A 12,217-nucleotide genomic window follows, 5' to 3' on the forward strand; every position below is an offset into this window, starting at 1 on the left:
AATTCATTTGGCATTTTTACGTCTAATTCTTTTAGTTTGCAAGTTCACTATAAGAAATCTCAAATTCGAACATAATATTTATATTCTGTAATGGGAAATGAGGTTATAAATTAAATAGTGTAAAAGTAGTGGGGTATCTTTGTATTCTTCTTAGTCTTCTCCATAATTAGTGACAGATTGCGCCACTTTGCATCAGTTTTTTGATTGATGAGAACCCCATCTTGTTTCTTTCAAGAGAGACTCCATATCCAGTGGGTGCAAGAAAGAATTAGGTATCTAAGAGTGGGACTTAAACTCAAGATATCCCCATATTTTAATTCAAGTATTTTACGACTTCTGCTAGACCTCCTAATATATATATATATGAAGAGAAAAACAAAAATCTCAGTGCTGCATTTCAAACAAAACAAGCTTCAGTGCCAGTAAGTGATTCGACCAAAAGCAGATTAACTTGTATGTGTAGTTGTGTGGCTAGCTAGCTAATTACAGAACAAACTAAGAAATGGAGTGTAATCTGATTATTTTTTTGGTTCAACTACGAACCCTCAACCTTGAAGGTACTATTACGAAGTGCCATGAATTTGCATGCAAAACCTCAAGTTGACACCAACGACTTCTTAAGCCAGTTGTAGAAAGCAATGGTAGAGGAACACCCACACCCCTCATACCTTATTAGCTATCAAAAAAATAAAGGCAAAAACAGTTGGAAATACATAATATCTTCATTTTGCTTGAAATGATAGCTATGAACCATCTTCTTCTTTTTTCAAAACTTTCTGGAAAAGTCCAGCATGTGATCATGACTATTCACGATAGCTTTGATCATTGACGTGTGAGTCACCAAGATCCACATAAACTCACTGCTGAGTTTCCCAAGAAGAAAAGTGAACATCATAAATATGGTGCCTGTTCTTACCCTCTATATACCGCCTTTGAGATCATAATCCTCCAAGTTATTGTTCTACACCTAGATAGGTTTCTTCACTTCCAATCTCTCTAACCCTCCTTGAAGTGCCTTTTGTTCAGTTGTTTTCTATAAATCTCCGAACCAACTTCTCATCTCCTCGTTAAGGTTTTGTTGTTTTTCTTATATATAAGAGTCGCATTTATAGCATTGTGGATCAATATGGCACCACATGGGGAGTCTATTGCTAGCGCTTACGCTAAGACAAACGCCTTCTCCAAGCCACCAAGACTCTCAAATGACAATCTTCATCGAACAAAATCCGACATCTCTTTTGAACTAAGCAAAGAAGCAATTGATATCAATCTGCCACCAATATCCGAGGTTGAAGATGCCAAATGCGAGTGTTGTGGCATGAGTGAAGAGTGCACCCCTGAGTATATTGATCGTGTTCGGAACAAGTTCCTAGGGAAGTGGATATGTGGGCTGTGTGCTGAGGCAGTGAAAGAGGAGATGGAGAAAAATGGAGGCCACAAAGAGGAGGCTTTGAATGCACATATGAGTGCTTGTGCGAGGTTTAACAAGTTCGGTAGGGCTTATCCAGTTTTGTCTCAAGCTGAGGCCATGAGAGCGATCTTGAAGAAAAGCGCGATAAGGGCCAAATCCATCAGTCCTAAAGGTGCTCAAAAGATGGGCGGGATTGCAAGGAGTTCAAGCTGCATCGCAGCGATTACAAGAGACGTGAATTATCTAAATTTGAAAAAATGATCAACGCCCATCTTTTCTAACTAGCTCTTGAACTCTTTAGGAATTTGTTTTTTCCTCCTCTCCTTCCTCTTTAAGCCTTTTCAAAACCTGTTTTATCAGTTTATGCTGTTGACCAACCTTTCGTGTTATCTTACAACGGGTGATCCAAACCTGTTTTATCCTTCTGAACCAAGGAGTATTTTTCTTCCCTTGGGCATTTTTTATCCACCTCCTATTAATCTACCCTCTAGGGTTTCTCTAGGTGGCCGGATGATCAGATTCTCCTACCTCTTATACCCTTTATTATGGCTATTTTATTATTTCCATCAAAACTTCTTATCAGGGCTAGTTTAGTATTGTTCCAAATCCCCTCCTCCATTCCTCTTCCTGCCACTTATGTTAGCCACCCCCATGACATGAATCCTTAACTAGCATTTGGCTATAGATGCCAAACTATGGCCAATTACAAGGGTAACATAATTTGCCATCTGTATGAAACAATCGAACTTAGTTAGATTTAGATCTTGCTGAGGACTGCCACCATTTATATCTAACAGCAAGATGTAAAACCCAGTTTCATGTACTAAATGTTACGAGTTGAATAAACTGTGTTACTTTACATCTATGTATATGACCTGTTCTTCAGTCAAGAAACTAAGAAAACCATGTACATTGCACACGATAAATAGCAGTTTCTGCTGTTGAGTCGGTTAATTAATTATCTACTGTTAATAAACTGTGTTTATTAATTTTTCTTCCAAGCTGCTTGAACAACTAGAAATGCAATCGGAGGTGGCACACACGCAACTAAAAAATAGAGTTAAGGAACTCAGCACCCCTCTTCCGTGGCTACAACGAACACTCGGCCATAAGAAAGTTTTCGTCTGAATTGACTCAGAACTGAGTTAATTTTAAGGAGATAATTAGCTTTATTAAGCCAATAACCTCAGCAATAAATTTATCTACACACAAGGAGTTCATGATTCACTGTACTTCTGGAAATAATCCAGCCACCGGCTAATGAATGCATCGTATCACCCACCTTGAAACTTAAGTTTTTTTTGTATGAAACTGAACTTCAACTCAACTATCAAAATCAATAAAACCAACTTCAACTCAACTATCAAAATCAATAAAACCGTTAGAAAATGACTAATGGCCAAATGCCTCCACGCCAAGAATGATCCTGGATGAAAACCTTTTAACAAACCAAAACAAGAGTGCTATAATCAGTATTTACACCCTTTCCCGTCCCTTCTAGCATTTCATCCCTACGCAAACCAAATTAACCTGATGCTAATGGTACGACCTCCCAATGCGTCACCAAAATATATATAAGAATGGAACTGCTAACTTCCTACTAACCAATAAACATCCCAACCAAGGATAAAACCCTTTTCATAAGCCTATGCTTTTTCAAAGGTTCAATAGTTCACCAATGATTCTCTGATGCAGAAAGAACCTGCTTTTGCTCTTCATAACATACCCTGGAAATAAATTATTACAACAGAACAATCCATGCATGCAACACAAGACAAACCGGACTTTGACAGACTACATCTGCTTGGACATGTTTCAGTTGCAGATAATTAGCACCGGACCAGGTAAAGACCAAACCAGCCACAAACAAACTGATCCCCAGCAACTATTTCGTCTCATTGATACATCCATCATCTCTAGGATAATGAACCCCACACACAAATGAAGTTTAGAATACAGCAAATGAACTAAGTACTCCACGGTTTTACCTGTCATAGATAAAAGAACAAGCCAGCAAAATAAGACGATCAAGAGTTCTCTCTCTTAACTTGCCACTCCAATAGATTCTGGTTCAAGTCTCAAACAAAAGACCAGTTTATAAACATAAAGCAGATGCAATGCGCATTTTCTTCTTCATTCAACACTTTCCAGGAAACCGCTCTCTCGTACGAGACTGGTCTGCCCATGCTTGACAAACAGATACCACCTTGTAGACAAGTAAAACCCTAGCAAGAGAAATATAAATACAAATAAGGTGATGCATATAGAATCGGCAAAACCAGGCTATTATCACAGTTTGTAACTCACATTTTTCCATCATTTACTTTGTAACAACTATAGTAAGAAATACAGTTTTTATTTTTAATATCCCAGTTACGGCTGATGGTTTACTTCTGGAGGATAACTAGTCTATTCACATATGCATTCCTGCAATACTATATTTTTCAGACTACTGCACATACTTCTATGACAGAATAACTTTTACACATTTATTATGCTTCAATGTTTATTAAATTGATACTTTAATTATTGTGCATTTGCCTAAATGTGTTAGGTCTGTGTAGGATGAACTTATATTTGAATAAAGATTGCTATATATATATAAGAGCCCTAAAAATGTGTATTTAGAGAGGTCAGCCCAAATTGGCCAGTGAGCGTTAAGTCAGGCCCAAAACCTCAGGTCCGCATGGCCAAAAATTTCAACATTTACAGGGAAAAAAAGGGGAAACCAAAAGGGGGGAGGGGGACAAGGGCTATGAGGCCCTTAATTAAACACTAAATAGGAAGCAAGTAAAAGCACAACAACACCAAATAGGCTCTGATTCTTGTTTTTTACTTGTGATAAATAAGAGGGGGAAAAAAGAGGATAAAGCTAAGGCTTGTTCCTAAGCATTGTAGCTATTTTGTCCCTTTGTGGTGGCATTTCATAAATATATATTTCTCAACATAACCTGAAACTATTTTTCCTTCAATCAGATTTAAGAGAGAATTGTAAACCTGTTGCATAATCTGTGGGAATTCTGAGCAGAGAGTTTTCCTTCCATGATCATCAAATATCTTTTCCAAAGTTATGTCTTGCAGTGCGACTAAGGTTGTCTCGAGCATGTCAAGTCCTGCTTGGTTTGAAAAAGTGAAGACTGGCAGAGCCTGCAAAAATCACCCAAGTTTTAGACCAAATTGCCATGAATGCAAAAGGTAGCTATAGAACTGTGGTAATACTTCAGAATAATAATCACATTTTTATTCAGATCTGAATGCAAAATAGTGATGCATGTTAAACAAAGGACCTAATAATATTTATTTGGCTTGCATTATGCGCATGAAAAACTGAAAGTTGGATTAGGGCAATGATTATAATATTCTGTTGGTTCAAAGCATTTTCCAGCATTTTATAAATATGACAGCAAGATATATCCAGAACAAATCATTTACAAAAGACTCCAATAACTTCACTTTATTCAGACATCTATCTGCTGTATGTTAAAAACACCATGTTGATCCAATTGCTTCGGATCACCTCCTTTTATAAGGTACTGGGAGCATTCATAAGCAGATATAGCTTTGTTCAATTTAATACCGTGTTTGTGTAGGTTCTCATGATTAATTAATAATTCAAGTACTCATATCATTAATGGTAAAAGGAAAGCAGGATATCATGTTGTTGTGCCCACCTTCAATGAGCAGCACATGATCGCATCTGCATGATGCCACAAGGTTTTCAGAATAGATTCACTTCCTTCACTGCTGGATTTGAGTAGCTCCACACCCAAATAGTTCCTGCAAAGTTGTGACCACAAAGTGATAATGTGTTCAGTCAATGAAACATTTCTACTGTCCAAGTTTGAAATACATTTTCATGAGAATGTACTCGCCTTAATAGATTATACAAAAGCTTTAAAATCCGCATGAAAATCAATGAAGCTGTCCTATTGACCAAAACAAAACATCAATTCTTTTTAGCTCCATATATATTTTCAACTGTTGTATAGGAAATGAGAAAATCCTCTTGGAATCCAGAAAGACTTTTCTCAAGATATTCAAATTCATTATCACTTTAAAATCATGCAAAAAAAAAGAAAAGAGAATTCAGTGACAGCAAATAAATTTATTTCTTGAAGGAGACGATGTGCATTAGAACGACTCAATCATCTGGCAACATCTCTCAGTTAATAAAATTGACTTGCTAAGCTGAATGCAGTGGATTATCGTCCAGGTCAAAAAATGACATTCTGATTTGGATAACATCTATGGAAAGGAACAACTGACGCACCGGTAGCTCTGGCAGATCCAACGAGCAAGTGTCTGTGCTTCAGGAGTACCCAGTGGTGACCGAAGACCACCCTGTGAACCCAGATGAGAAGGAGATAGTGCTAAAGCCACCCTCTGAACTGAAGATATAATGCTGCGGATATATTGCCGAGCCATTGATGCTACATGCTCTTGCATGTGACTCTCAAATGCAAATTCAAATGCGATTGTCATTACAGATCTTGTGCAGCCAGAATTAGCAGAAAAATCACTGGATGCTCTGTTTCCAGCTCCAACTTCAAGAGCAGAAGCAAGGTCCAAGGTACGATTTGGACTGGAGGCTTCCTGCATCATTTCCAATGCATTAATAAAGAGGTTAATAAATAGGCATGGAGAAATGAACTTCTTAAGAAACAATTCACTAACCTTCCCAGAATCAAGGGGAATGATGCGAAAACCAGATGGCAAAAGAGGTGCGTCGTCAGCAAAAGTAGCATCAATGGGAGCAAATATAAGTTCAGCACATGTGCCAACAGCATTCTCGTCCATTCCACAGCAGAGCTGCCAGAAAAGTATAAATGGAGAAAATATGAAAGAGAACCAAAAAGAAAAATGTCATCAAGTGATAAAAGAAAGAAAAGAATCAAACCATGCAATCCCAGACCAGAAACAATTAAGGATGCTCATAACACACAAACCCAACCTCACTGACAATTCAGCTCTTCAAAAAGATATTTTGGAAGAGAAAAGGTTGAAAACAGGAAGGAAAAAATTTATTTTCATTTTACACTTCTACCTGATAAACTTGTTCCTGCTACGAAACCATTATGTCATCTTTCGACAGAAGCAAAAGCAGATTTCCACTAATATCTATGTGAGCACAAATAGTGAACGGGAGAGATTTATACAACTATTTCTGTCTTTCATATTCTGTAGTCCATTCCAAACTAGAACTGCATTGTGGGTCCATTTCAAAAGTATATGAGAATTCTCAGTGATTTCCTTCTCTCCATGGCCTTATTTTAAAACTTACCTGCCAACTAGGGACAAGAAAAAATAACTTATCCTCTTACCTAATAGGACAAGCTGTTGATGTATTTGGATGCAAGAGAGATGCACAGAAAGCAATGAAAAGAAAGGTCTTACTTGCAAAAGAAACACATCTCTGGGCATTATTGCATCTTCAGGAGAATGGCAAACCCCTTCTAGTTTTATGACCTCCAGGAACTAATAAACACACAAAGTTTATCAGATGCAAAACAAATGTGAAAATACTAAAGATAAAAGCCATGCTTAATTTCTGATATAAAGCATTGTCCAACAGCTGTAAAAGTAAGATCAAATCATTCACCTCTTCATGCTCAATGGTGTGAGCAAGTGGAAGTATAACTTGACCGCCAAAATTTCCAACTCTAGACCCTTGTAAACTGCAAGGACCGACTTTAACCGCTGCAGCTGCATAGGCATCAATATTGTTATCCGCCCACTCTGACCTGTGCTCCCGCAAGAACCTGAGAAGGATTGCGGGAGGGACATTCTGCAAAAGGAAAGTGCACAACATGAGGAAAAGATGATAAACAATGACAGTTATAAGGCACGTGAATAAAGAGGGGAAGAAGATTTCATTAGAAACAAATTGTCAGCCTTTCATTGTTTTCAATTTTAAGTAGACATACTCTTGGGTATTGTTAAGATAAGAGGGGGGGAAGGCCAAAAAATATATGAAAAACACAATTCCCTATTGCAAGAACCTAACCGTTGAAGTTATTGAAAAGACAAACATATCTCTAAGAAGTAGAAAATGCTCTACAGCAACTAAACACATAGCACACAAGCTACCACGTGTTGTAAGGAAATGAAACAATTTTGTATCCCTGCCTGTAAAAGCATTGATGCTTTAGCGCACAGGACTGCACTGCTGACAGCTGGAAACCCATTGGTGAAGGAAAGATTTAAACCCATCAACTTGTCAGGAGATGAGTTCACAAGGATAGTAACATCGTCCATGCCATCATTTCCAATCATCGACCACCCCTCATCACTAAATCCATTGAGAGCCTCATTAAAACCCCTGCCAGGTTTACATTAGATTCCAACTGGCAGATAAACATTAAAGGACTGAATCAGATACCATCAAACAACAGAAGATATCTACCTGCTCAACCTCTGGCTCAACGCTCGTAAAGCTGCAGGTCGTCTGCCCCAGTTGGTCACACTAGACTGAGAAGCTTCCTGAGCTATTTGCCTCAGTTGGCGTAGAGCCTGATTGGGAGTGATTTACATTATTGAAAATGAGAAGTTACAAATGCATCACCCATACCATATTGGTGCTTCAGACATCCTTTAAATGTTCATGACGTAAAAAATAGAAAAATTGCCTACCGCCATGGTTGTCTTTTGAGCAAGTACAGTTGAGGATTCATAAAGCGGGCGTAACACTTCAGGCACACTCCAAGGCTAGTTGAAGAAATCAGAAATCAAGTTATATCTGGGTCAATTAAAATCTTTAGATTGTACATCCAAAAAATAACATTGTATCAGCACATCCTACCTCCAAATCCATGTGGTCAACAATGTGTATGATTGAACCACCACCTTCACAAGGCCGTACCAAATACCCACTTGGTAGCATTTCTGCTCTCACAAAATGCTGCACTGGTGGCATGCTCGGGCCATTTTGAGTATTTTTCAGAGATCTCTCACATACCTGAATATTGCATGAGTATGACAATGACCACAGAATACAAAGTCTACTGAATTTCCTAAAATAGGAATGACAAATTCTAAAAGTTTGGGAGCATACCACAAGGCTTCCATCTTCTAAAACAGAAGTATAACGCAACAACCAGAAGTCACGACCCGGTGCCAACGTTGTTGGCGCATAGAGCTATATCATCAATTAAAGTCAGAACTAATTATATAATTGCAGCTGGAGTGTTCCAACAGAAATGAGAAGTGCATAATGATTTTCTTACCTGCATGTAAAGCAGCTCAATCGTTCCCCCATTAGCAGTGGGCAGCACATTCAGCACATCCACAGCTCGGCAATCACGGAACCACGATGGCCGATCCTTGAGGATTTCTGCAACCTGCAAGGAACATGATATAACATAATGTTGGTAGCTCAGAGTAGGAAAATGTTATGGCAAACAAAGTGCACTTACCCTTGTAGGTTCAAGACCCACCAGGCCGCAGGCTCGTGCTCCCACACCAGTACAACCATGAGAAATAGCAACGATTCCAATGGAATCCGGACCAGGCTACACATTTGAAAAAACAAAAGTACAACAAAGAAACAGATTAGTAAAAACCATCTAGGTGAAAAGCAATTGGTGGAATTCAAGCATAATGCTAAACAAGGACAAAGAACAATGTATGAACTATCAGATCAAGAAATGCATATTAAACCCTCGTAAAGAAAAAAAATCAATAGAAAGTTCTAACATTCAGTGGCCCGTCATCATAGAGTCTTGTAATAAGGAGAGCAACTTAATTATATATTTTCCCATATAAATATTCTTCTTTCAATTCGAAATAATAACAAAAAAAATAAAATAAAATAATTAAAATTTGCATTTTTTTATAGGAGAGAACAGTTCTTCATTTATGAAATGTATAAGAATAAAAAATAAAAAAGCACTGAGAGATACCTTCATTCCAGGCATTTGGACCCACTCTACAGCAGTTCCAGTGGCCTTTGACAGAAACTCTGTTAAAGTCTCTTCTGCAATGGACAAAAGCCTGGAAAAAATACAAAGCATGAATTCAATATTCCACAGTAACACACCCAAAAAAGTGGTCACAAAGCACGATAACAGAAAAGGACCTAACAACCATAACCCCACTAACCCTGCAGGACTAGCATCCCTTGGCGGGTGCTGAGGTGTCAGGTGGTGTTGACCGCTCGTCACCACTGATTCACAGCTTGTATCTTTGGAAGATGTCTGTAGGAAAACAACCCAGCCCCTCTTTTATCTCATTTTCCACAAAATTGAATAATAAACAAATAACTCATTCTTTTTCAAACAAAAAGAAAGGCATTTACATAACAACCCTTGATTGCTGACAGGTTATAGCAATAAGAAATGCATTTTCTTGAATCTTATCAGCAATTCCAAAATTTCAATTTCTTTTTCCCTTGCAAATTTTCAATAACCAAATATGTTAGGATGTGGAGAAGGAAAAAAAAAAGAGGTATAAATTCTCACATTCTGGGTATGTTGGCGAAAGTATCCATTCTCATACACCAGCTGCGACACCTGCTTCTGCAACCTATCATTCTCCTCCATTAGAAGCTTGTTCATTGCACTCAGCTTCCTATTCACCGCTTGGAGGCGCGACGCCTCTTTCCTTTGCTTCTCTCGGCACCTGAAGAATATAACAAGCATTACAGGAGATTTTAACAATAAGATTATGGAAAGACTACAAATCCAAAAATTTCAAAAATCACAGTCCGTAAGAGAGCATCAAGCCATGTACAGTAGAGAAAAGGCCTTTCCATTTCTTTTCTTTTATACAAGCAAAGCATGAAAATTTAATATATTAAACAAATACAAAACACAATTAAAGAAACGAAAATAAGATTTCTTGGCTGGGAAACCAATATTTTACTACCATACCTTCTATTTTGGAACCAAACTTTGATTTGTTTGGGCTCAATGTTGGAGAGAATTGGGCACTCCCTAATGAGCTGCTGGCGGCGAATGGAGCTGGGTTTGGGGCAATCATGATAGAGCCTTTCCAGGGCTTCGACCTGCTCAGGCGTGTACCGGACATACTTGCCATTGTCCATGTTAATAGGATTCTTACCATCCTTGCAGGACATTGCCATCTTCAAAATTCAACTTCACAAATACCCACCAAATATATATTTGCAACCCAACAATCACCCAAAGAAGGGTTCTTTTCCCTTCAAGCTCCTAAATTTATACGTCCCGACAAGATTCCAGACAAAACCCCACCAAGTTGCTCTTACTTCTAACACAGGTACCTTGTTGTCCTTAAGTTATCATACCTTGAACCATCTTCGTGCAGCTCTAAATCCACCAAAGTAGCAACACTTTCTTGCAGCTTATAGAAAGAAAAGAAAACCAAGGGCATAAAAAAACAGACACATGCACGGATGGGGGAGATCAGTTGCTAAAAATCAAACAGCCAACATAAAAGTAAACGAAACCCAGCTAGTCTCTCGTCCTTAACCAGGATTTGAAATACTAAAGAGAACAAAAAAGTTTTTTTTTCGGGTTTTTAATGGTTGTTGTTTGTGAAATGTAGAGATAGAGAACAACCCACAAGGGACAGCGATATCCAGGAAGGATACATCGTTATCCTCCTCCTTGTATCTTGTCTATTTATGAGACAGCCCCCAAACACAAGAAAAGCATAAACCTTTCGAGATCAGAGCTCCACACCAAACGATCTGTCTCATCCACAAAACCCAAAAAAAAAAAACACACCACCCAGAGATCTCTCCTTTTACGGCACCGTATTGCCGATCCAAACTTGAAAAGCAATCGTTCCCAACCGCTGAAACATCTTTCTTTTTTTTCTTCCTTTCCCCCCTCTATGGGTTATTATTCACAGCAGAAAGAAAGCAAAGAAGCTAATACAGAAATGGTGTCGTTTTTTTGGAGAAAAAGGTAAAAGATTTTTGCCTTTGCAACATGTAATAAGTGGAGGTTTTATTTTTTGTTTTCTCTTTTATTATTTTTCCCGGAATTTTTACTGTTGAAGTGGAAGGAGAAGAAGAGAGACAACCTTGGTCGTTGAAGAAGTAAAAAATGGAAGGAGCACTGTAGTACTTACTTGTAGGGGTAGTGGTACTAGTGGGCAGTGGCTTTTTGCTATTTGAGGTTTTTGCTGTGTCGTCTGTAACTCACTGTGTATGTGTGTGGCTTTCTCATTGGCTTGTCACTTTCTGCTCGGAGAGAGAATACCGTCTGCTTATCCTGTTTTGTTTTTGTGTTTTATAAATAATAATATTTTTTATTTTAATTTAATTTTTATATTTTATATTATTTTGTAGCATAGTAATATTAAAAATTAAAAAAATATAGGATAATAATATATTTTTAAATAAAAAAATATTTTAAAAAATAACCGTTAAATCGTTAAAATGCTTTCAACCTTCCACTTCCACTGTGCGGGAAAATGGAAAGCTATTTTATTTTTATATTTTTCAAAATGATGAGTTCTGTAATGGCAGATATGCCCTTTTGGAACATTTTGGCGAGACAGTTAAAAATAGGCTTAATTAATTTGTGGAGGACTGTCTGCAATGCCAAAATTAGCCCGACATTGTGTTTCTTCTTCTTATTGGCTTTCGCTGCGTTAATAATAAAAAAAAAAAAAAAAAAAACTTATTATGCATGGTTACGGAGATGATAATGTGAAGAAGACCGGAGACTTTCCTTACGTTGGAGTGTAATTGTTATTAGTTTTTAAAGTATTTTTTATATTAAAATAAATTATTTTTATTTTAAAAATTATTTTTATTTTAAAAATTATTTTTAAAAATAGCACTTTAAAACAATTCAAAACATATAAAAAAATCAATTT

The 12,217-nt window shown here is 37.5% G+C and overlaps 2 protein-coding genes across 2 annotated transcripts; one reads left to right on the top strand and one right to left on the bottom strand.

Annotated features, from left to right (window-relative positions):
* Nucleotides 1–913: 913 nt before the first annotated feature.
* Nucleotides 914–2,387, top strand: LOC118054883 (uncharacterized). Its single transcript, XM_035066657.2, has one exon. The coding sequence runs from the start codon at nt 1,127–1,129 to the stop codon at nt 1,670–1,672; it is 546 nt and encodes a 181-aa protein (XP_034922548.1). The 5' UTR covers nt 914–1,126; the 3' UTR covers nt 1,673–2,387.
* Nucleotides 2,388–3,101: 714 nt separating this feature from the next.
* LOC118054880 (homeobox-leucine zipper protein ATHB-15) lies at nt 3,102–11,475 on the bottom strand. The gene is made up of 18 exons (XM_035066653.2): nt 10,279–11,475; nt 9,868–10,027; nt 9,509–9,603; nt 9,310–9,400; nt 8,824–8,919; nt 8,635–8,748; nt 8,463–8,546; nt 8,211–8,366; nt 8,042–8,116; nt 7,815–7,921; nt 7,538–7,730; nt 7,011–7,196; nt 6,806–6,886; nt 6,086–6,220; nt 5,682–6,004; nt 5,083–5,188; nt 4,409–4,558; nt 3,102–3,636 (listed from the first exon to the last, which is right to left on the bottom strand). The coding sequence occupies exons 1-18, from the start codon at nt 10,488–10,490 to the stop codon at nt 3,490–3,492; spliced, it is 2,511 nt and encodes an 836-aa protein (XP_034922544.1). The 5' UTR covers nt 10,491–11,475; the 3' UTR covers nt 3,102–3,489.
* Between the last annotated feature and the right edge of the window lie 742 nt (nt 11,476–12,217).

This window comes from Populus alba, chromosome 1, assembly GCF_005239225.2.
Source record: "Populus alba chromosome 1, ASM523922v2, whole genome shotgun sequence".
Lineage (NCBI taxonomy): Eukaryota > Viridiplantae > Streptophyta > Magnoliopsida > Malpighiales > Salicaceae > Populus > Populus alba.

Bases quoted from the DNA above. Each gene is read 5' to 3' on its own strand.
- LOC118054883 (XM_035066657.2), top strand. From the start codon at position 1,127: ATGGCACCACATGGGGAGTCTATTGCTAGCGCTTACGCTAAGACAAAC.
- LOC118054880 (XM_035066653.2), bottom strand. From the start codon at position 10,490: ATGGCAATGTCCTGCAAGGATGGTAAGAATCCTATTAACATGGACAAT. The intron at 7,922-8,041 runs GTAGGCAATTTT...ACTCCCAATCAG, and splicing joins CTCAAAAGACAACCATGGCG to GCTCTACGCCAACTGAGGCA. The intron at 6,221-6,805 runs GTAAGACCTTTC...CTTTTCTGGCAG, and splicing joins GAGATGTGTTTCTTTTGCAA to CTCTGCTGTGGAATGGACGA.